The 24,822-nt window shown below is 45.9% G+C and overlaps 1 protein-coding gene across 1 annotated transcript in view; it reads right to left on the reverse strand.

Annotated features, from left to right (window-relative positions):
* The window catches only part of LOC124716693 (ammonium transporter Rh type A-like), a 184,269-nt gene extending 159,893 nt beyond the window's left edge, over positions 1-24,376 (reverse strand). The window contains exons 1-2 of the mRNA XM_047243234.1: positions 24,319-24,376; positions 2,841-3,033 (exon numbers count right to left, since the gene is read on the reverse strand). Of these exons, the coding sequence (XP_047099190.1) occupies positions 2,841-3,033; positions 24,319-24,376 (251 nt within the window). The remainder of the gene's footprint in view (positions 1-2,840; positions 3,034-24,318) is intronic.
* Between the last annotated feature and the right edge of the window lie 446 nt (positions 24,377-24,822).

Here is a 24,822-nt window from a genome sequence, read left to right on the forward strand (position 1 = left end):
GGACGGAGCCTTGGGGCACACCGGCGGAGGGGAAAAAGGTGTAGGAATCTGTGTTATGGATGGTGACATAGGAAGGACGGCGGGAGAGAAAGGAACCGATCAGACGGACGTAGTTAATGGGAAGGGCAAAGGTTTGGAGCTTGAAGAGGAGACCGGAATGCCAGACGCGGTCATAAGCGCGTTCGAGGTCAAGGGAGAGGAAGATTGCGGAGCGACGGGAATTAAGCTGTTCGGAAAGGAGATGAGTGAGGTGAAGGAGAAGATCGTCGGAAGAGAAGGATGGCCGAAAGCCACACTGGGTGACGGGAAGGAGGCGGTGCTGGCGGAGATGCTGGTGGATGCGGCGGGTGAGGATAGATTCCAGGACCTTGCTGAAGACCGAGGTAAGGCTGATGGGACGGTAGGAGGAGACGGCGGACGGCGGTTTGCCAGGTTTAAGGAACATGAGGATACGGGAGGTTTTCCACAGGTCGGGGTAGTAACCGGTGGACAGGACTACATTGTAGAGCCTGGCCAGGGTGGAGAGGAAAGAGACAGGAGCTTCACGAAGGTGACGGTAGGTGGCACGATCGTGACCAGGAGCGGTGTTGCGTTTTGTGCGGAGTGTATCAATGAGATCCTGTGTAGTGATAGGGGCATTGAGTTCCGTGTGTGTAATGTTGTCCAAGTACTGGAAACCAGGAGCGAGGGGAGGGGAAGAGGTGTCCGTTCGATCGCGGATATCTGGGAAGAGGGAGTAATCGAACTGGGGATCATCGGGGATGGAAAATACATCGGAGAGGTAGGAGTCAAAGTGATTGGCCTTACTAAGGGAGTCAGGGAAAGGGTGATCATCATGGAGAAGAGGATAATAGGGGGAGGGTTTAGTTCCGGTAAGGCGACGGAAGGCCGACCAGAACTTGGACGAGTTGATTGGTAGGGTTGCATTTAAACGGGGATTCTCTCTCTCATTACAGCTCCTTTTATACACGATTGTCATGCGCAGTCACTGACGTTTTGCTGTCCAGCGCCATCTGTCGGACATTTTGTGAACTTTTTTTTGGTTCTGATAAAACCCCATGTCATTCTAAGCATGTGTGTCAATTTTTACCTCTCTATCTATATTATTCCGTGGTTTATTACGTTTCCAAATTTATACTGACCTTTTGATCACCCGGTAGATAAACCAAAAGGGAAAATGAGCACAACCATATGGCGAATTTTTAGAGTCACAATACTCGTACTCACAGGCTCAATGTGTATTGGTAGTCCTGAAAATATTTAGACCAGCATTAATATCACGACATCCAGCAGAAAGCCCATTCCTGCCTCCCCCTTCTGAAACTCCTGTCTGGCCGGACATGGGGATTGCATCCTTCTACCGCCCTCCACAGCTACAAATCCCTCATCCGTCCTATCATCTGTTATGCCGGCGTTGCCTGGATCTCCGCACCCACCCGCTTTTACAAGGCGCTTGAAATCTTGAACGCCATGCGCTCCACCTTGCCTTCCGTATCCGCCTTCCTTCCCCCACACGGCCGCTGTATGAACTCATCCCCTTACCACACCTCCTCCTGTTCCTCCAACATCTCCGCATCCTTTACATTGTCTGCAGGCTTGATCCCCCCCACACTCTGGTTTCCTCCTTCCTGTCCAACCCCCGACTATTGCCGCACCTCTATCGCTGTGTGCCTCCCTCTCTCCACATCCACAGCCTCTGTCTCTTTCATAAGGGCAATTTCCAGCGCCTCCCCCTCCCTGATGACGAACTTCGCCCTGACATCTACCCCTCCTTCCAACTATAACCTGGCGTTGTTCGCCCCCTCCCCAGGGCCCCCTTTTTCCTCTCCCCTCCTTCTCCCAGAGCGGATTTTCGTCCTTCTGCCCCCCCCCCCCCCTTCCTGAGACCCGGCACCCCATCCTTGCCTATTTCCTTCCCACATCCCTCCCTACCTGGCCCTCTTCAGCACGCCCCCCCCCATCGCCCCCTCTCTTCCCCTCCCTTCCTCCTTCACTTCATCCGGTCTCCCTCATCTCCTTGCGCCTGGCAGATCCTCCATTTTGATCATCATCAGTGTGCCACGTCAGTGTTGTGTTTAGTGCTGTTTCTCCTGTGTGTCAAGAGGTTGTGATTTTAATTGTGTACTGCCTTGAGGTACGCTGTCAGTGTTTGCTATGTGCTACGCCATCCGTCGATACTTTCATGCTCCGGTCATACTGTGCCTTGTGTTCTTTTAATTGTCCCAGTGTGTGGTTTTTGTAAGCGCTACTTTTTTACGGTTTTTATCTCCATTTTACAGTCGCCCCTTTTTTTGTCTATTGCCTTCCATTCTGTTCCCCCTTTTTTATATCTATGTTCATCATATTCTCTCCTTTGTATATTTTTAAATGTCTTCTATTTGTTTGTTCTATGTATTTCGGCTGAAGAGCAGCACATATGCTGCTGCCAGCCTGCCCCGATGGGGAATTGAAATACAATAAAGAAAAAAAAATCAATATCCTTCTTCAGTATTTTTAGTATTGGCAATACAACACTCGCCCTCTTACGGACATTATATTGGAGTGTAGACAGTAAAATGTGAGAGCCCTATGACACACACACTCTCTCTCTCTCTCTCTCTCTCTCTCTCTCTCTCTCTCTCTCTCACACACATACACACACACACACACACACACACACACACACGAATTACTTCCGTTCGTCGTATTGAGACCGACCTCTGCTGCGATCCAGCCCGCGGGCCAGCAGTTGCCCACTCGCGCCTTAGACACTAGCAACTGGTGGTAACGGGACCAACTTCTATAGCAGTTACCCGCAGGAAAACGTACAGTCAGTGTGACGTGTAAGGAGCGTCCATTACCTTGCAAGGGTGACCACGAAGCGGCCTCCGGCCTCGGGCAGGATGTTGTAGAAGCCGTTGCAGAGCAGCGCCCACTGGAGCAGCAGGGAGGCCAGCAGCATGTTGAGGCCCAGCGAGCTGTACATGTAGCGGCGAGCGAACGTGCCCAGCAGGGCGAACCCGGCCAGCAGCGCCAGGTGCACCTCCTGGAAGCCTGCAACAGCCGACCAGCAGAGGCGCTGCCGTGCAACAGCGTACGGTGGGGCAAACACGATAACACAGCCAACCACACACCCACAGCCCAACGGTTGTTAACTGGGGGACTGTGCAGAAGAGACTCTATGAGCGTTGACAACTGCACGGGAAGTGTGTTTCGTGCCATTTCTTTTTTTGGTCATCAGTCTACTGACTGGTTTGATGCGGCCCGCCACGAATTCCTTTCCTGTGCTAACCTCTTTATCTCAGAGTAGCACTTGCAACCTACGTCCTCAATTATTTGCTTGACGTATTCCAATCTCTGTCTTCCTCTACAGTTTTTGCCCTCTACAGCTCCCTCTAGTACCATGGAAGTCATTCCCTCATGTCTTAGCAGATGTCCTATCATCCTGTCCCTTCTCCTTATCAGTGTTTTCCACATATTCCTTTCCTCTCCGATTCTGCGTAGAACCTCCTCATTCCTTACCTTATCAGTCCACCTAATTTTCAACATTCGTCTATAGCACCACATGTCAAATACTTCGATTCTCTTCTGTTCCGGTTTTCACACAGTCCATGTTTCACTACCATACAATGCTGTACTCCAGACGTACATCCTCAGAAATTTCTTCCTCAAATTAAGGCCGGTATTTGATATTAGTAGACTTCTCTTGGCCAGAAATGCCTTTTTTGCCATAGCGAGTCTGCTTTTGATTTCCTCCTTGCTCCGTCCATCGTTGGTTATTTTACTGCCTAGATAGCAGAATTCCTTAACTTCATTGACTTTGTGACCATCAATCCTGATGTTAAGTTTCTCGCTGTTCTCATTTCTACTACTTCTCATTACCTTCGTCTTTCTCCGATTTACTCTCAAACCATACTGTGTACTCATTAGACTGTTCATTCCGTTCAGCAGGTCATTTAATTCTTCTTCACTTTCACTCAGGATACCAATGTCATCAGCCAATCGTATCATTGATATCCTTTCGCCTTGTATTTTAATTCCACTCCTGAACCTTTCTTTTATTTCCATCATTGCTTCTTCGATGTACAGATTGAAGAGTAGGGGCGAAAGGCTACAGCCTTGTCTTACACCCTTCTTAATACGAGCACTTAGTTCTGGATCGTCCACTCTTATTATTCCCTCTTGGTTGTTGTACATATTGTATATGACCCGTCTCTCCCTATAGCTTACCCCTACTTTTTTCAGAATCTCGAACAGCTTGCACCATTTTATATTGTCGAACGCTTTTTGCAGATCGACAAATCCTATGAAAGTGTCTTGATTTTTCTTTAGCCTTGCTTCCATTATTAGCCGTAACGTCAGAATTGCCTCTCTCGTCCCTTTACTTTTCCTAAAGCCAAACTGATCGTCACCTAGCGCAATCTCAATTTTCTTTTCCATTCTTCTGTATATTATTCTTGTAAGCAGCTTCGATGCATGAGCTGTTAAGCTGATTGTGCGATAATTCTCGCACTTGTCAGCTCTTGCCGTCTTCGGAATTGTGTGGATGATGCTTTTCCGAAAGTCAGATGGTATATCGCCAGACTCATATATTCTACACACCAACGTGAATAGTCGTTTTGTTGCCACTTCCCCCAATGATTTCGTGCCAAAGGGGCGATAAAAGGAAGTAATTAACCTTGTACCGTTATTGAGCCGTGGCGGTTCATATCGATAGTGCCACTCTGGTGGTTTATCTTTCCTGCCACGGTCAGGGCGGTAAGCAGCGCCCTCTGGGGCCTACGCGAGGAGTAACGAGGCGAGGTCGTGTTGGGGGAGGGGGAGGGGGTGCTCCGGGACGTCGTGGGAGACGGTTGTCGGGTTGACGCAGCGAGTGTGGGACCGGACCTACCGCATGGACCTACTGCATGGGTTGGCTCTGAACGGAAGGCGCCGTAGCAAGCAGCGCGAAACGGGGGTCCTGTAATTTGTGTGAAGGAGTAACGATTTTTGCATTGGATGTCCCAGTGGTCCCAGAGAGTTGCGGTGGCTGCTTTCGGAGAAGAGAATTGGTAAGAGCTTTGTGTCTACGCTCTTTTCCGTACGATGTTGCTGCCTGCAGTGACAAACGGGTGAAAATCAGGCGCTTGTACTGGCTATACGGGAACTGACGTAAAATTACATTTGTGATTGAGTCTCACTTGTACTGTGACAATTTAGAGGCAAAAACTGTGGTGGTTTCATTAGGTCTGGTTCTTTGCTGTGCAACTAAGGGATTCAGTTATTTGGGGTAACTGAGGGAGCACCATTATGTTGGTCTAAGTGATACGTTCTCCACGTTTTGTCTATGGCTTTGCGAATCGAAATCGTGGGGGAGTACACGTGTGAGTAATTTACTATTGTATTGATGGTTATGTTGTAAAGAATGTTCTCTGGTGTGTTAAATCACGTGCTGATTTGTAGCCAATCCAAGCAGAAGTTACCATTGCTACTTGCTTATGTGCTACTGTCCTTATGACTGGCGTTGTTTGTCTTTTGATTGTGGCTGTGCTCACGTTTAAAGAAAATTACGGCTACTATTCATAAGGGTTGTCTAGTAAGGATATTGCTTAAGCTTTTATCATATGCTGGTCTGTTTGCCTATCACATTGGCTTTCTATGCAGTAAATGAAGGAATATGTATGGTGGTTGGTTGGTTGGTTGGTTTGGGGAAGGAGACCAGACAGCGTGGTCATCGGTCTCATCAGATTAGGGAAGGATTGGGAAGGAAGTCGGCCGTGCCCTTTCAGAGGAACCATCCCGGCATTTGCCTGGAGTGATTTAGGGAAATCACGGAAAACCTAAATCAGGATGGCCGGACGCGGGATTGAACCGTCGTCCTCCCGAATGCGAGTCCAGTGTCTAACCACTGCGCCACCCCGCTCGGTAATATGTATGGTGGTTCAAGAGTGTAGGCTGACTAGTATTTGAACTGGTGTTGAGCTTAAGGGCGAGATCAGAATCCCGTAAACCCGGACGCTGCGCGTAGTTAAATGTTCCTCTATTGGGGAGCCGGCTCTCTGTTCTTGGATTGTGTAAGGATACGTGATGAGTGCATCGCTGTAGTTTTTCGCGTGCTAAATTGCGGGGTGTCGGTGCCGTCCTAGGGCTAGAGTTGTGACTTACGTTATGTTGAAAGGGAATTAACTGTACCAAACTTAAGAGGGCTTTCAGTTTGTTTTAAATCTGAACATGGAATGATGTTGATATTTTGTCGATTGCGGCAATAACTTCCTGTGTGGGGAGATCCTCTGAGGGACTTGTATTGTACTGTTGCTGTGCAGTCCATCTGAAACGTGCTGCTTAAAACTTGGGACTGCAGCTCTCTGATGTTATATATTACTGTTTAATCTCAAATGTCTTAGATGTAAAAATGTTGTTGAGGATTATGTAATTTTGATCGCTGGTTCCTTAAAGGAAGTATTTCGTTTTAAAATATGTGCTCGGTCAGAGCCTATTTAAATATGATTTTAACTCATCATTCAAATTTTCTAATCTTACTTTCTTAAAAGGCTTTCAGTTAAATTATTGCTATTTACCTGTTTAAATGTTTGAGTGACTTAAAGGAAAAGAATATTGTTTTGTAATTTGTACTGATTGTTCCTTTTGGGTAATACCTGACTTATGTGTTCAATAAATGAGTGTCTAATCAATGATGATGCACTGTTCTATCGCTAGCCTACCCCTCCCACTCCACAGCCTATTGAGCTGCTTTGCGTCGAAATTGTGTTCAGAACACCCCTCTGACCTGACACCTCAGTTAATATTTCAAATTATCGATTTTAATTCTTTAACCCTTGAGTAGCCGCGCGTGAGAGATACGCTACGTGATCAAAAGTATCCGGACACTCCCAAAAAAACACGTTTTCCATACTAGGTAGAGAGCCTGTGTAGGGAGAGAGTGACCAACCGGACGATACGGCGCCCATTTTTCTGCCAGACTGCGGGCGGGACTTTTGAATGGCCAGTAGTGGAGTAGTGGAGTACACACTCACAGAATCAAAAGTACAAGACAATATGGCGAAATCATTCGTTAAATGCCTTTGTTTTTAAGAATAATGTGTTACAATAATTTTCACACAGCCAATTTACAGGTCTGTTTTCTAATTTAACTACATATATTGCAAGTTGTTTTATATACAGGGTGTTACAAAAAGGTACGGCCAACTTTCAGGATACATACCTCACACACAAATAAAGAAAATATGTTATGTGGACATATGTCCGGAAACGCTTAATTTCCATGTTAGAGCTCACTTTAGTTTCGTCAGTATGTACTGTACTTCCTCGATTCACCGCCAGTTGGCCCAATTGAAGGAAAGTAATGTTGACTTCAGTGCCTGTGTTGACATGCGACTCATTCCTCTATAGTACTAGCATCAAGCACATCAGTACGTAGCATCAACAGGTTAGTGTTCATCACGAACGTGGTTTTGCAGTCAGTGCAATGTTTACAAATGCAGAGTTGGCTGATGTCCATTTGATGTATGGATTAGCACGGGGCAATAGCCGTGGCGCGGTACGTTTGTATCGAGACAGATTTCCAGAACGAAGGTTTCCCGACAGGATGACGTTCGAAGCAATTGATCGGCGTCTTAGGGAGCACGGAATATTCCAGCCTATGACTCGCGACTGGGGAAGACCTACAATTACGAGGACACCTGCAATGGACGAGGCAATTTTTCGCACAGTTGACGATAACCCTAATGTCAGCGTCAGAGAAGTTGCTGCTGTATAAGGTAACGTTGACCACGTCACTGTATGGAGAGTGCTACGGGAGAACCAGTTGTTTCCGTACCATGTACAGAGTGTGCAGGCACTATCAGCAGCTGATTGGCCTCCACGGGTACACTTCTGCGAATGGTTCATCCAACAATGTGTCAATCCTCATTTCAGTGCAAATGTTCTCTTTACGGACGAGGCTTCATTCCAACGTGATCAAATTGTAAATTTTCGCAATCAACATGTGTGGGCTGACGAGAATCCGCACGCAATTGTGCAATCGCGTCATCGACACAGATTTTCTGTGAACGTTTGGGCAGGCATTGTTGGTGATGTCTCGACTGGGCCCCATGTTCTTCCACCTACGCTCGATGGAGCACGTTATCATGATTTCATACGGGATACTCTACCTGTGCTGCTAGAACATGTGCCTTTACAAGTACGACACAACATGTGGTTCATGCACGATGGAGCTCCTGCACATTTCAGTCGAAGTGTTCGTACGCTTCTCAACAACAGATTCGGTGACCGATGGATTGGTAGAGGCGGACCAATTCCATGGCCTCCACGCTCTCCTGACCTCAACCCTCTTGACTTTCATTTATGGGGGCATTTGAAAGCTCTTGTCTGCGCAACCCCGGTACCAAATGTAGAGACTCTTCGTGTTCGTATTGTGGATGCCTGTGATACAATACGCCATTCTCCAGGGCTGCATCAGCGCATCCGGAATTCCATGCGACGGAGGGTGGATGCATGAATCCTCGCTAACGGAGGACATTTTGAACATTTCCTGTAACAAAGTGTTTGAACACGCTGGTACGTTCTGTTTTGCTGTGTGTTTCCATTCCATGATTAATGTGATTTGAAGAGAAGTAATAAAATGAGCTCTAACATGGAAAGTAAGCGTTTCCGGACACATGTACACATAACATATTTTCTTTCTTTGTGTGTGAGGAATGTTTCCTGAAAGTTTGGCCGTACCTTTTTATAACACCCTGTATAGTAAAAAGCAAAAGCGACTTACTTCGCACAGATAAGAGTATTTGGTTGGTTTCCACAGGGCTCCCGTTTGATTTATGTCAGCCCTGTTGACTGCGACTGACCACTGCTTTCGTCGTTCTTCATTAGGTGGAAATGCTAACATGCGAAATCGACCTTCGCCTCTGTTGGAACAACCAAATGCAGCAAAACCTGGCATCGTTTACGAACGTCTGCAGAACGAATTACAGATGTCAAAAACAATACTGTACAATTACTAACGTGTTTACTTCAAACATGTAGGCCTACCGACTTCATCACAAACGCTTCATTATTTCAACTCGTACTTAAGATCGCAAACGCTAATTACGTACTAAAGCGATGTACAACTAAATCGAATATGCATGCGCAACGCATAACAAGTCTCTCAATAGTTCAAATACCTTTTAATCGTTTCAAAAAGTCCTCTGAACTTCAATTCAACTCAAAGGCACGGCGAACATAGCAAACGCGAGAGACGTTTGGCGCCATTTCTCTGCCAAAGCTAATCAACCAATCATGGGCAACTTCACCTATGGCCACTCTCTCCGTATACAGGCTTTCTAGGTGCATTGCGCTGCCACCTACTGCCAGGTACTCCATATCAATGACCTCAGTAGTCATTAGACGTCGTGAGAGAGCAGAATGGGACGCTCGGCGTATCTTACGGATTTCGAACGTGGTCAGGTGACTGGGTGTCATTTGTGTCATACGTCTGCACGCGAGATTTCCACACTCCTAAACACCCCTAGGTCCACTGTTTCCGATGAGAAAGTGAAGCGGAAACGTGACGGGACACGTACAGCTCAAAAGCGTACAGGCGGACTTCGTCTGTTGACTGCCAGAGACTGCTGACAGTTGAAGAGGGTCGTAATGTGTAATAGGCAGACATCTGTCCAGACCATTACATAGGAATTACAAACTGCATCAGGATCCACTACAAGTACTATGATAATTAGGCGGAAGGTGAGGAAACTTGGAAGTGATGGTCGAGAGGCTGCTCATAAGCCACACATCACGCTTGATGTAAGGACCGTAAACATTGGACGATTGTACAGAGGAAAAACGTTGTGTGGAGTGACGAATCACGGTACACAACGTGGCGATCCGATTGCAGGGTGTGGGTATGGCGAATTCCCGGTGAACGTCATCTGCCAGCGTGTGTAGCGGCAGCAGTAAAATTCGGAGGCAGGGGTGTTATGATGTGGTCGTGCTGTTTTGCGTGACACTATTGCAGCACAGGCCGACATTGATGTTTTAAGCACCTTCTTGCTTCCCACTGTTGAAGAACAATTTGGGGATGGCGATTGCATCTTCCAACCCGATCGAGCACCTGTTCATAATTGCACGGCCTAATAACTAATGAGGAGCTATTGAATGGAACTGGGGATAAGAGGAGTTTGTGGCACAACTTGACAAGAAGAAGAGATTGGTTGGTAGGACATGTTCTGAGGCATCAAGGGATCACAAATTTAGCATTTTAGGGCAGCGTGGAGGGTAAAAATCGTAGAGGGAGACCAAGAGATGAATACATTAAGCAGATTCAGAAGGATGTAGGTTGCAGTAAGTACTGGGAGATGAAGAAGCTTGCACAGGATAGAGTAGCATGGAGAGCTGCATCAAACCAGTCTCAGGACTGAACCACAACAACAACAACAATTGCGGAGTAGTTACACGACAGTAACATCCCTGTAATGGACGGGCCTGTATACCGTCCTGAACTGAATTCTATATACCACATTTGGGCTGTTTTGTAAACGCTGACTTCGGGCCAGGCCTCACCGACCGACATCGATACCTCTCCTCAGTGCAGAACTCCGTGAAGAATGGGCTGCCATTCCCCAAGAAACCTTCCAGCACTTGACTGAACGTACGTTTGCGAAACTTGAAGCTGTCATCAAGGCTAAGGGTGGGGCAACATCATATTGAATTTCAGCAGTACCGTTGGAGGGCGCCACGAACTTGTAAGTCATTTTCAGTCAGGTGTGCGGATACTTTTGATCGTATAGTGTAAATCATCAACTGCCATTTGTAAGAAGCCGCTGAGCGACAACAGATAAATGTAGTTCTAATCACTGTAACCCTATGCAACAGGCTCCTTGGAAGTCATTTTCGTCGGTCTGCGGTTCGCTATAATATGTGCAAGATCAGTGTTCGCCGATAAGGGAAATGTACCACTAATGAGTTAGGTTAAATTAAAACGCGTGAAATCTGCCTAGTTTCACATGTGGAAGATCATTCGGTAATTTAGTAACTCTTATAAATGCTTAATTCAACAATGGATATGTAATTAGTAGGGCTGATTATGGCGAAGGAAAATAATTTTTACAGTGATAATAGCATCAAATTTTGAACTGTGTCACTTCCAAATTGCAATTATTGTGCATATCCATTGCAGATTTACTTGACTTTTATGTTTAATGGACAGTGATTTTAGAATAATATCCAGTAACTTTGCCAATTGCCTATATGTTTGCCACAAGCGAACTTTTGTGTCACTTCAGTGTTAGGTTATTGCACTGAACAATCAACAACATAGTATGGAGCATCAACTGAGTATGGCATGTGACTAACAGTTTAATTGCGTTTAATAAGTCACGGCTCCAAAATACTAACACGAATTCTTTACAGACGAATGGAAAAACTGGTAGAAGTCGACCTCGAGGACGATCAGTTTGGATTCTGTAGAAATATTGGAACACGTGAGGCAATACTGACTTTACGACTTATCTTAGAAGATAGATTAAGGAAAGGCAAACCTACTTTTCTAGCATTTGTTGACTTAGAGAAAGCTTTTGACAATGTTGACTGGAATACTCTCTTTCATATTGTGAAGGTGGCAGGGGTAAAATACAGGAAGCGAAAGGGTATTTACAATTTGTACAGAAACCAAATGGCAGTTATAAGAGTCGAGGGGCGTGAAAGGGAAGCAGTGGTTGGGAAGGGAGTGAGACAGGGTTGTAGCCTCTCCTCGATGTTATTCAATCTGTATATTGAGCAAGTAGTAAAGGAAACAAAAGAAAAATTCGGAGTAGGTATTAAAATCCATGGAGAAGAAATAAAAACTTTGAGGTTTGCCGATGACATTGTAATTCTGTCAGAGACAGCAAAGGACTTGGAAGAGCAGTTGAACGGAACGGACAGTGTCTTGAAAGGAGGATATAACATGAACATCGACAAAAGCAAAACGAGGATAATGGAATGTAGTCGAATTAAGTCGGGTGATGCAGAGGGAATTGGATTAGGAAATGAGACACTTAAAGTAGTAAAGGAGTTTTACTACTTGGGGAGCAAAATAACTGATGATGGTCGAAGTAGAGAAGATATAAAATGTAGGCTGGCAATGGCTAGGAAAGTGTTTCTGAAGAAGAGAAATTTGTTAACATCGAGTATAGATTTAAGTGTTAGGAAGTCGTTTCTGAAAGTATTTGTATGGAGTGTAGCCATGTGTGGAAGTGAAACGTGGACGATAAATAGTTTGGACAAGAAGAGAATAGAAGCTTTCGAAATGTGGTGCTACAAAGGAATGTTGAAGATTAGATGGGTAGATCACATAACTAATGAGGAGGTATTGAGTAGAACTGGGGAGAAGAGAAATTTGTGGCACAACTTGACTATAAGAAGGGATCGGTTGGTAGGGCATATTCTGAGGCATCAAGGGATCACCAATTTGGTATTGGAAGGCAGCGTGGAGGGTAAAAATCGTAGAGGGAGACCAAGAGATGAATGCACTAAACAGAATCAAAGAAGCTTGCACAGGATAGAGTAGGATGGAGAGCTGCATCAAACCAGTCTCAGGACTGATGACCACAACAATGATGTATGAGACGCGATCTGGTCACAAACCATAGATGATTCAAAATGAAACAGCAGTTTAAGTGTCTCAACTGAAAACCTCGTGTAGACCATATTATTTGAAATGGCCCACTTTTGTCAATAAAGATTAATCCAGAGCGACAAAAAAGTGCAGCTACCGGAGGCATATTTGCACAGGTAAACACGATTACGTTCCAGTCAATGCGGGTGCAAGAGCCAGGTGCATACTGCGAGGGCCCGCACGCAGTAGCGTTCGCTGAACAATCGCTGAGGAGACACTGTTGGTAGCCCCTTTATTCATCCGGTCGGCCAGTTGCTCAACAGTTGTACGCCTGTTCGCTCGCACACATCTCAGCAGCTGTCGTTCGTCTCTGTCTTCCCCAGCCCGTGGTGAAATACAGTTGACTCAGCACCAGTCTTGGACAGCAAGTCATGCCAGCATACTTAACCACGGTGGCACGCGAACAGTTTATAAACTAAGCCAGTTCGGAAATATTTCCATTTCTGGCCCGTAAGCCAATGATCATGCCCTCTTGGACATCTGATAAATCGCCTTGTTTCCGCATTACGACAACTACTGCATTACTTTCGGCGTGCCTTCCACTGCTCGTGCTGTCACATGTCCTCTGTGAGTGAATTAGTGCATGTGACTTCAAACGTAGGCGGTGGTCACATTAATGTGACCGGATTGTGTGTTACACCATTCGAGTCTCTTTATTTCTGCATAGCCACTGGAACCTACATGTGTGAAGGAGAGTGTCAACAACCAATGATTATTTCGGTTGTCTTCACTCTGAAGAACTGTTTTGATACAGCTCTCCATACTAATCTCGTGCAATCCCCTTCACCTCACCACAACTACTTCAACGAAATCCACTTGAACCTACTTACTGCACTCAGCCATTGTCTCCATCTACAATTTTACCCCCGTAAACTTTACTCCGTTAGCAAATTTACTATTCCTTGTTGCCTCAAGATGGGTCGTATCAACTAGTCCCTCGTCTTTTCTCTCAAGTTCAGTTCAGTACCTCTTCATCAGTTACGTTACCTACAAACACAATCTTTATCATTCTTCTCCAGCTCCTATTATCATCTCGTCTGAACCATTTATCGTTCATGTTCCAATCAGTGACTATTATTCCAGAATTCTGGAAGCATTCCCCAGGCTGTGGCTAATCCATTTCTCCGCAATATCCTTTCTTTCAGGAGTGCTAGTTCTGCAAGGTTCGCAGGAGGGCTTCTGTAATGTTTGGAAGGTAGGAGACGAGGTACTGGCAGAAGTAAAGCTGTGAGGACGGGGCGTGAGTCGTGCTTGGGTAGCTCAGTTGTTAGAGCACTTGCGCGTGAAAGGCAAAGGTCCCGAGATCGAGTCTCGGTCCGGCACACAGTTTTAATCTGCCAGGAAGTTTCAGTGATTATTATTGCTGTGGTCTGGAGTATACAAAGCTCCATCACCATCCTTTCTTGTTTGACTGGAAAAAACTGTGTCACAAGAAGTTCAGACAGTGAATAACTCTAAAACGAAATGGATATATGAAAATGACTGCAAGGTTTTTTTTTTTTAAGGGACCAGACTGCTATGGTCACCGGTCCGATTGCAAGTATTATTCGAATGCGCTTCTTGATTTCATGGCTGCAGTCACCAACAGCAGAAATCGGCTCCCATATTTCTATTAGCGGCGCGGAGTTGCTGCGTGGTCTCGGGCGCCTTGCCATGGTTCGCGCGGCTCCCCCCGCCGGAGGTTCAAGTCCTCCCTCGGACATGGGTGTGTGTGTTGTCCTTAGCGTAAGTCAGTTCAAGTTAGATAAAGTAGTGTGTAAGCCTAGAGACCGATGACCTCAGCAGTTTGGTCCCATAGGGACATACCACAAATTTCTGTTAATTGGAGCCGTGAAATCAGAAGACACCTGTTACCTGGTAGAAAGGCAGAGGCCAACCTTGACAAGGCCGTAATGTTGACATAACTTTAATAACAAAGATCCGTATAGAAAGCGTTGCTGTAGGAATGTGAGTACAAGACCATAAGAAAGTCTGAACGTAGTAGAATAATCTTCTTTGAACTGTGGTATTCCAGGAAACTCATTACAGTTCTATAGGCTGCAAACAATAAGTTGGCGTTACAGCAAGAAAAACTATATTGCTCCTAGGACGGTCTGATACTGAAAAAAACTGACTGACTTTGGGTACATCATGGGAAAAGACTTTCAAAGCTACATTAACTGAAAGTAACCTGCTCCTGTGAAACTAATAGGACTTTATCCTGGTAGGGCAAATTGAATGAAAATAACTGTTACTTATCTAGTCTTGATTTATTGAATGTCATGCACAGCTGTATGATATCGTACATGAAACATAGCTTCCAACCCGTCCTTTTTAAATTTCTCTTGTTATTAAGGTAGAAGAGATACATAAAACATTAACGTTACTCTGAGAACGGTATCATTGCCTCTGCATTATCCTACAAGTCACTTTCCTTGCCTATTACTTTAACAATTATGATGAACTATTAAATCACTGTCTTTTAACAACGTCGCACAATAGACTAGTTAGCAAGCAGTTGTTGGTAGATGGATTAGAAGGTGCATACAGCATTCTGATGCTTGGTACGTGGTTCAATTTCAACGTGATTGGTTACTTAAATGTGATAATATACCTGCACTACTCTTTCTCTTATGCAGTAAATGGAGTGGTAAAATTCTCGGTAATGTTAGGGATACTTTTACGTAAGTGGTGGAATACTTGTGTAAGGTACAACTTGAATCTTTTTCTGAAACATGCATTGTGTAACACCATGACAAATTATTCAGAAGTTACGAACAATTATAGTCAAAACGTTTACACACTCAGGAATAGTTCCCCATGTCACAATGACTCGATATCAGCATCAGGGATATACTCAGTTGGGGAGGAAACAAAGGGAATCATTAGCATTAAACTGAAGGTAGCAAGGGTAAAAATACAGTGAGCGAAAGGGTATACACAGCTTGAACAGAAACCTGAAGGGAGTTAAACACTTGAGGGGCACGAAAGATGGTTGAGAAGGGAGAGAGACAGGGTTGTAGACTGCCCTGACATTCTTCAGTCTATACATAGAGCAAGCAATAAAAGGAAACCAAATAAAAAAATTGGAGAGGGACTCAAAGTTCACGAGATGAAATACAAATTATTAGATTAGCCGGTAACAGAGATAGTAAATAACTTGGAAGAGCAATTGAACGGCATGAACAGTGTTTACAAAGCAAGATATAAAGTAAACATTAACAAAAGACAGATAACGGTAACGGAATGTAGTCTAATTAAATCAGGAGATGCTGAGTGAATTACATTGGGACATGAGACACTAAAAGTAGTAGATGAACTTTCCTATATAGGTAGCAAAATAACTGATGCTGATCGAAGTAGATATACGAATAAAAGGGAAACTGGCAATGGCAAGAAAAGAGTTTCTGGAGAAATTCATTTACATCGAATGTATAAAGGGTGATAAAAAAAATGTACGGTCAAGGCCGAATAGTGCAGAATCGGTATGCTAATCAGGCAAAATCGCCGTGAGCAATGAGGCAATCATCACACCGACTCACCACGTTGAAGATACCCGATTGGTAAAACGTCGTGTCCCGCTGTATGAAGGAGTCCGTGACTGCTTGCTGCACAACCTCGTCCGGTAGGAATCGTCTACTCTTAAAGGTTTTTTTAAGGAACCGGAGGCGTAATAATCAGATGGAGGGAGATCAGGTCTATATAGCAAGTGACCGAGTTTCTTCCATCTGAGTTAGCGGAGCCGGCCGGAGTGGCCGAGCGGTACTAGGCGCTACTGTCTGGAACTGCGCGGCCGCTACGGTCTCAGGTTCGGATCCTGCCTCGGGCATGGATGTGTGTGATGTCCTTAGGTTAGTTAGGTTTAAGTAGTTCTAAGTTCTAGGGGACTGATGACCACAGCACTTAAGTCCGATAGTGCTCAGAGCCATTTGAACCATTTTTTTTTGAGTTAGCGGAACTTCCGAGTTACCACATTTGCGATATGGGGACGTGCATTACCATGAACATGGCATATCATTCTACAATAGTTATTTTCGACAGACATGCTGTACACTCTGATCCCTTGCCTACATGTCGATGCTTATACAGTGTGGTCCATTGATCGTGACTGGGCCACATACCTCACCAAATAAGCGTCAAACGAAAAAACTACAAAGTACGAAACTTGCCTAGCTTCAAGGGGGAAGCCAGATGGCGCTATGGCTGGCCCATTAGATGGCGCTGAAACCAGATGGCGCTATGGTTGGCCCGCTAGATGGCGCTGCCATAGGTCAAACGGATATCAACTGCGTTTTTTTAAATACACTTCTGGAAATGGAAAAAAGAACACATTGACACCGGTGTGTCAGACCCACCATACTTGCTCCGGACACTGCGAGAGGGCTGTACAAGCAATGATCACACGCACGGCACAGCGGACACACCAGGAACCGCGGTGTTGGCCGTCGAATGGCGCTAGCTGCGCAGCATTTGTGCACCGCCGCCGTCAGTGTCAGCCAGTTTGCCGTGGCATACGGAGCTCCATCGCAGTCTTTAACACTGGTAGCATGCCGCGACAGCGTGGACGTGAACCGTATGTGCAGTTGACGGACTTTGAGCGAGGGCGTATAGTGGGCATGCGGGAGGCCGGGTGGACGTACCGCCGAATTGCTCAACACGTGGGGCGTGAGGTCTCCACAGTACATCGATGTTGTCGCCAGTGGTCGGCGGAAGGTGCACGTGCCCGTCGACCTGGGACCGGACCGCAGCGACGCACGGATGCACGCCAAGACCGTAGGATCCTACGCAGTGCCGTAGGGGACCGCACCGCCACTTCCCAGCAAATTAGGGACACGGTTGCTCCTGGGGTATCGGCGAGGACCATTCGCAACCGTCTCCATGAAGCTGGGCTACGGTCCCGCACACCGTTAGGCCGTCTTCCGCTCACGCCCCAACATCGTGCAGCCCGCCTCCAGTGGTGTCGCGACAGGCGTGAATGGAGGGACGAATGGAGACGTGTCGTCTTCAGCGATGAGAGTCGCTTCTGCCTTGGTGCCAATGATGGTCGTATGCGTGTTTGGCGCCGTGCAGGTGAGCGCCACAATCAGGACTGCATACGACCGAGGCACACAGGGCCAACACCCGGCATCATGGTGTGGGGAGTGATCGACGAGGGGACACTGAATAGTGCACGGTACATCCAAACCGTCATCGAACCCATCGTTCTACCATTCCTAGACCGGCAAGGGAACTTGCTGTTCCAACAGGACAATGCACGTCCGCATGTATCCCGTGCCACCCAACGTGCTCTAGAAGGTGTAAGTCAACTACCCTGGCCAGCACGATCTCCGGATCTGTCCCCCATTGAGCATGTTAGGGACTGGATGAAGCGTCGTCTCACGCGGTCTGCACGTCCAGCACGAACGCTGGTCCAACTGAGGCGCCAGGTGGAAATGACATGGCAAGCCGTTCCACAGGACTACATCCAGCATCTCAACGATCGTCTCCATGGGAGAATAGCAGCCTGCATTGCTGCGAAAGGTGGATATACACTGTACTAGTGCCGACATTGTGCATGCTCTGTTGCCTGTGTCTATGTGCCTGTGGTTCTGTCAGTGTGATCATGTGATGTATCTGACCCCAGGAATGTGTCAATAAAGTTTCCCCTTCCTGGGACAATGAATTCACGGTGTTCTTATTTCAATTTCCAGGAGTGTAGGAACCCCTATTTTTTATTACATATTCGTGTACTGCGTAAAGAAATATGAATGATTTAGGTGGACCACTTTTTTCGCTTTGTGATAGATGGCGCTGTAATACTCACAAACATATGGCTCACAATTTTAGACGAACAATTGGTAAGAAGTAGGTTTTTTTAAATTAAAAAACAGAACGTAGATACGTCTGAACATTTTATTTCGCTTGTTCCAATGTGATACATGTACCTTTGTGAACTTATCATTTCTGAGAACGCATGGTGTTACAGCGTGGTTACCTGTAAAGACCAGATTAATGCAATAAATGTTCAAAATGATGTCCGTCAGCCTCAACGCATTTGACAATACGTCTAACGACATTCCTTTCAACAGCGAGTAGTTCGCCTTCCGTAATGTTCGCACGTGCATTGACAATGCGCTGACGCATGTTGTCAGGCGTTGTCGGTGGATCACGATAGGAAGTATCCTCCAACTTTCCCCACAGAAAGAAATCCTGGGACGTCAGATCCGGTGAACATGCGGGCCATGGTATGGTGCGTCGACGTCCAATCCACCTGTCGTGAAATATGCTATTCACTATTGCTTCAACTGCACTTGAGCTATGTGCCGGACATCCATCATGTTGGAAGTACATCGCCATTCTGTCATGCTATGAAACATCTTGTAGTTATATCGGTAGAACATCACGTAGGAAATCAGCATACATTGCACCATTTAGATTGCCATCGATAAAATGGGGGCCAATTATCCTACCTGCCATAATGCCGGCCCATACATTAACCCGCCAAGGTCGCTGATGTTCTACTTGTCGCAGCCATCGTGGATTTTCCGTTGCCCAATAGTGCATATTATGCCGGTTTACGCTACCGCTGTTGGTGAATGACGCTTCGTTGCAAAATACAACGCGTGCAAAAAATCTGTCATCGTCCCGGAATTTCTCTTATGCCCAGTGGCAGAACCGTACACGACGTTCAGAGTCGTCGCCATGCAATTCCTGGTGCATAGAAATATAGTACGGGTGCAATCGATGTTGATGTAGCATTCTCAACACTGACGTTTTTGAGAATCCCGATTCTCGCGCAGTTTGTCTGCTACTGATGTGCGGATTAGCCGCGACAGCAGCTAAAACACCTACTTGGACATCATCATTCGTTGCAGGTCGTAGTTGACGTTTCACATGTGGCTGAACACTTCCTGTTTCCTTAAATAACGTAACTATCTGGCGATCGGTCCGGGCCCTTGGATGATGTCGTCCAGGTTACCGAGCAGCATACATAGCACACGCCCGTTGGGCATTTTGATCACAATAGCCATACATCAACACGATATCGACTTTTTCCGCAATTGATAAACGGTCCATTTTAACACGGGTAATGTATCACGAAGCAAATACCGTCCGCACTGACGGAATGTTACGTGATAACACGTACTTATACGTTTATGACTATTAAAGCGCCATCTATCAGAGAGCGAAAAAAGTGGTGTAACTAAAACGTTCATATTTCTTTACGTAATACACGAATATGTAATAAAAATGGGGGATCCTATTTAAAAAACGCAGTTGATATCCGTTTGACCTATGGCAGCGCCATCTAGCGGGCCAACCATAGCGCCATCTGGTTTCCCTCTTCAAGCTAGACAAGTTTCGTTCTTTGTAGTTTTTTCGTTTGATGCTTATTTCGTGAGATATTTGCCCCTGTCACTATCAATGGACCACCCTGTATGCCCGCATCGCAATCCCGCTACGTTGCATATACGCTGCAGCAACCGCGTCAGACAGAAACTTTTAGGTTTAAGTGTGAAGAAGCTTTTTCTAAAGGTATTTCTCTGAAGTGTAACTTTGCATGTAAGTGAATGTGGGCGATAAACAACTCAGACAAAAGAAAATAAAAGCTTTTTAAATGCGATTCTACAGCAAAATAGTGAAGATCAGATGCGATAGATCATCTAAGCAACGAAGAGGTACTGAATACACCGAAGGAAAAAAATCGCAAGAAGGAATTGGTAGACGTGTTTCTACATCTAAAAGATGACGTCTATTCAAATTCGATGCCAGTCACCTAAGAGTGGCGGAAATATCGCTACGATGAGGATGCAAATCAGTTTTACTTGAAATATACTCTGCAACTGGCGTAAGCGTTATTTACTTTTGAGATTGGACATGGTGTGCTGTAGTCAGTCAAGAATGCCTTTAAAGCGACAAAAACGCCATTATCAACACCTCATTGAGTTTGAAAGGGATCGTGTAATAGGGCCACGAGAAGCTGGATGTTCCTTTTGCGATACTGCAGGAATGTAGGCACTGCACAGGACCGCTGGCAGCGATGATAACCAGAAAGTACGGTCGCAAGATGACCGGTTTCCGGAAGACAACGTGTCACTACCGAGAGGGAAGACCATCGTGTTCGGAGTATGGCTCTGGTGCGTCGTGCGGCATCTGCAGAAGCAATCTCAGCAGCAGTTGACACCACAGAACCACAACTCACTCCTAAAAATCGGGATCTTAAAGAACAGCTCCGAGCCAGACGCTCGTGCATTCCATTGACCCCAAACCACCGCCATTTGCGACTTCAGTGATGTCAAGAGTGAGCTCATTGGAGAGCAGCATAGAGGTCTGTTGCGTTTGTTGGAGAAAGCTGCTTCTGCCTCGGTGCCAGTGATTGCCGTGTGTTGGTTAGGAAGAGACCAGGTGACCGCCTGCATCCAACCTGTTTGCGTGCTAGCCACACTGGACATAAACCTCGAGTTATGCTCTGGGGTGCGATTTCGTATGACATCAAGAGCGCTCTTGTGGTTATCCGACGCACGCTGATTGCAAATTTGTACGTCAGTCTGGTGATTCGACATGTCGTGCTGCCATTCATGATCACTATTCGAGGGGATGTTTTCCAACAGGATAACGCTCACCCATGTTCCGTTGTTGTAACCCAACATGATCTACAGAGTGTCCACTTGTTGGCTTTGCCTGCTCGATTGTCAGATCTGTTTCCAATCAAGCACGTATCGGACATGATCGGACGAGAATTGCAGCGTCATCCACAAGTAGCACTGACCGTTCCTGTATTGCCCGACCAACTGAAACAGGCATCCCACAACACAGGCACGTTTGCATGCTTGCATCCAGCATTCTGGCGGTTACACCAGTTTTTAATGTACCAGCACTCCACATTTGCAATGGCTTAGCTCGCGCTTACATTAATCTGTGATTTTGCAATGTTAATTAGTTAAATACATTACCTAGACAAACGTATACCCTCAATTATATTATTCTGCATTAATTATTTTCTTGGTGCTGTGATTTTTTCTTTCACTTTAGAATTGGGAGAAAGGAAATTTGTGGCATAAAAAATGGTCAAATGTGTGCGAAATCGTATGGAACTTAACTGCTAAGGTCATCTGTGGTGTCACCGCCAGACACCACACTTGCTAGGTGGTAGGTTTTAAATCGGCCGCGGTCCGTTAGTATACGTCGGGCCCGCGTGTCGCCACTATCAGTGATTGCAGACCGAGCGCCGCCACACGGCAGGTCTAGAGAGACTTCCTAGCACTCGCCCCAGTTGTACAACCGACTTTGCTAGCGATGGTTCACTGACAAAATACGTTCTCATTTGCCGAGACGATAGTTGGCATAGCCTTCAGCTACGTCGTTTGCTACGACCTAGCAAGGCGCCATTATCAGTTGCTATTGATATTGTAAAGAATGTAGAGACAAGAGCTACGTTCAACATTGATGGATTAAAGTTAAGTATTCCACCAAGTACCACCTTTTTTCTGAAGTCTGAATTCCTTGTCCTGTTCCAGACCTCACGCCCGCCTGCGTGAGCTTAAACGCGTGCCTTTCGGCTTCCTCCAAACTCCGTGGGTTTACACACTACATAACCTAAATTATCCTAAGGACAAACACACCCACCCATGCCCGAGGGAGGACTCGAACCTCCGCCGGGAGCAGCCGCACAATCCATGACTGCAGCGCCACAGACTGCTCGGCTAATCCTGCGCGGCTTTGTGGCATAACTCGAGTAGAATATCGTTCTTGTGCAGCACAGCTATCTCTTTATTCCCATGAAGTAATGAGTGCTGTCGACATGGGATCTCAGATCGATTCCATATTCCTAGATTTCCAGAAGGCTTTTGATAGCGTTCCTCACAAGCGACTATTAATCAAATTGCGTGCATATGGAGTATCGTCTCAGTTGTGTCACTGGATTCGTGATTTCCTCTCAGAGAGGTCACAGTACGTAGTGATAGGCGGTAAATCATCGAGTAGAACGGAAGTGATATCTGGCGTTCTGCAAGATAGTGTCATAGGCCCTCTGCTGTTCCTGATTTACATAAATGATGTAGGTGGTAATCTGACCAGCCCCCTTACATTGTTTGCAGATGACGCTGTAATTTACCGTCTAGTAAAATCATGAGACGATCAGTTCCAATTACAAAATGATCTAGAGAGAATTTCTGTATGATGCGAAAAGCGGCAATTGGCACTAAACAAAGAATAGTGCGAGGTCATCCACATGGGTACTAAAAGAAATTTTGGGTATACGATAAATGGCACAAATCTAAGGGCTTTCAATTCGACTAAATATCTAGGAATTACAATTACGAGCAACTTAAATTGGAAAGACCACATAGATAATATCGTGGGGAAGGCGAAACAAGGGCTGCGCTTTGTTGGCAGAACACTTAGAAGATGCGACAAACTCACTAAAGAGACAGCCTACATTACACTTGTCCGTCCTCTGCTGGAATATTGCTACGCGGTATGGGGTCCTTACCAGGTAGGACTGACGGAGGACATCGAAAAAGTGCAAAGAAGGGCAGTTCATTTCGTGTTATCGCGCAATAGGCGAAACAAAGGCAGTTTTCCTTGTGGCGAGATCTATTTACGAAATTTCAATTACCTACTTTCTCTTCCGAATGCGTAAATATTTTGTTGACACCCACCTACGTAGGGAGAAATGACCATCATGATAAAATAAGAGAAATCAGAGCTCGAACGGAAAGGTTTAGGTGTTCCTTTTTCCCACGCGCCATTCGAGAGTGGGATGGCAGACACGTAGCATGAAAATGTTTCGATAAACCCTCTGCCAAGCACTTAAGTGTGAATTGCAGAGTAACCATGTAGATGTAGATGTAGATGTAGATGTAGATGTAGAAGAAGGGCTCTGAGCACTATGGGACTTAACATCTGAGGTCATCAGTCCCCTAGAACTTAGAACTACTTAAACCTAACTAACTTAAGGACACCACACACATCCATGCCTGAGGCAGGATTCGAACCTGCGACCGTAGCGGTCGCGCGTTTCCAGACTGTAGCGCCTATAACCGCTCGGCCACTCCGGCCGGCCTAGAAGAAAGGGTCGGTTGACAGGACACATTCTTAGAGATCATAGGATTGCCAATTTAGTACTGGAGGAAAGTGTGAGAGTAAAAATTGGTGGGGAGACCGAGAGATGAATAGAATAAGGAGGTACCAATGTATGTAGGTTGCAGTAATTGTTCGGAGATGAAGAGGCTTTCACAGGATAGAGTAGCACGGACAGCTGCACTAAACCAGTCTTCGGGCTGAAGACCAAGACGACAACAAAAACAACTGCAACAACAAGAACGACACGGAAAGCATATTACTCGCTCGCATTCATTACAAATGCTCATGGCAACATGCTTCAGCCGGCCGAAGTGGCCGTGCGGTTAAAGGCTCTGCAGTCTGGAACCGCAAGACCGCTACGGTCGCAGGTTAGAATCCTGCCTCGGGCATGGATGTTTGTGATGTCCTTAGGTTAGTTAGGTTTAACTAGTTCTAAGTTCTAGGGGACTAATGACCTCAAAAGTTGAGTCCCATAGTGCTCAGGTCCATTTGAACCATTTTTCAACATGCTTCTCTACTAAGTATCGTTCGCTGTTGCAAACACTGTAGGCAAAGAAGAAACACCGGCTAGAGTGGAACTGAAAGCATAAGATACTTTCATTGAATACAGAATCGTTATGAAGCCTAAGAATGACACCAAACACCTGCCTTATACAACTGACCTATATAAATGTAGCCGGACATGCAAGGAACACCTGTTGAGCTCGGGTTTGTGTTCATAGCGCACGCATCTACTGCCAGGTTTAACGCTGTCTCGCGAGTGGTTGATGACCCTTATTTATACTGATTTTACATGTGTACCTAATCCAGATCCCTCAAAAAACGTCTCCGAGTAATCTGCGGGACATGACGTCGCGTAGTTTTCCTCTCACACCGCAAAGGGCAAAGGATAGTTATTGTCTGCCGTGGCCGCGAGTATAAGAAGCATTCGAAAAGAAACTAGGGGGAGGCTGTAAAATGAGAACTACTGAAGAGATCGTAAAGCCATTGCCTACGGAGTAAGCTGTGGCCCCTTTGAGAGCGCTAGGATCCTAAAATCGCCTTAGAGGGACACAGGCTGACAATCACGTGACGACAAAGCGAGCACACGCCGGCGTCGACCGCCCACTGCACTCAGTCGTGCTGAAAACAGAGAGATGAAGGCTTCAAAGGAGCAGTAAAGGGGC

This window comes from Schistocerca piceifrons, chromosome 9 (genome assembly GCF_021461385.2).
Source record: "Schistocerca piceifrons isolate TAMUIC-IGC-003096 chromosome 9, iqSchPice1.1, whole genome shotgun sequence".
NCBI classification, from domain to species: Eukaryota; Metazoa; Arthropoda; class Insecta; order Orthoptera; family Acrididae; genus Schistocerca; species Schistocerca piceifrons.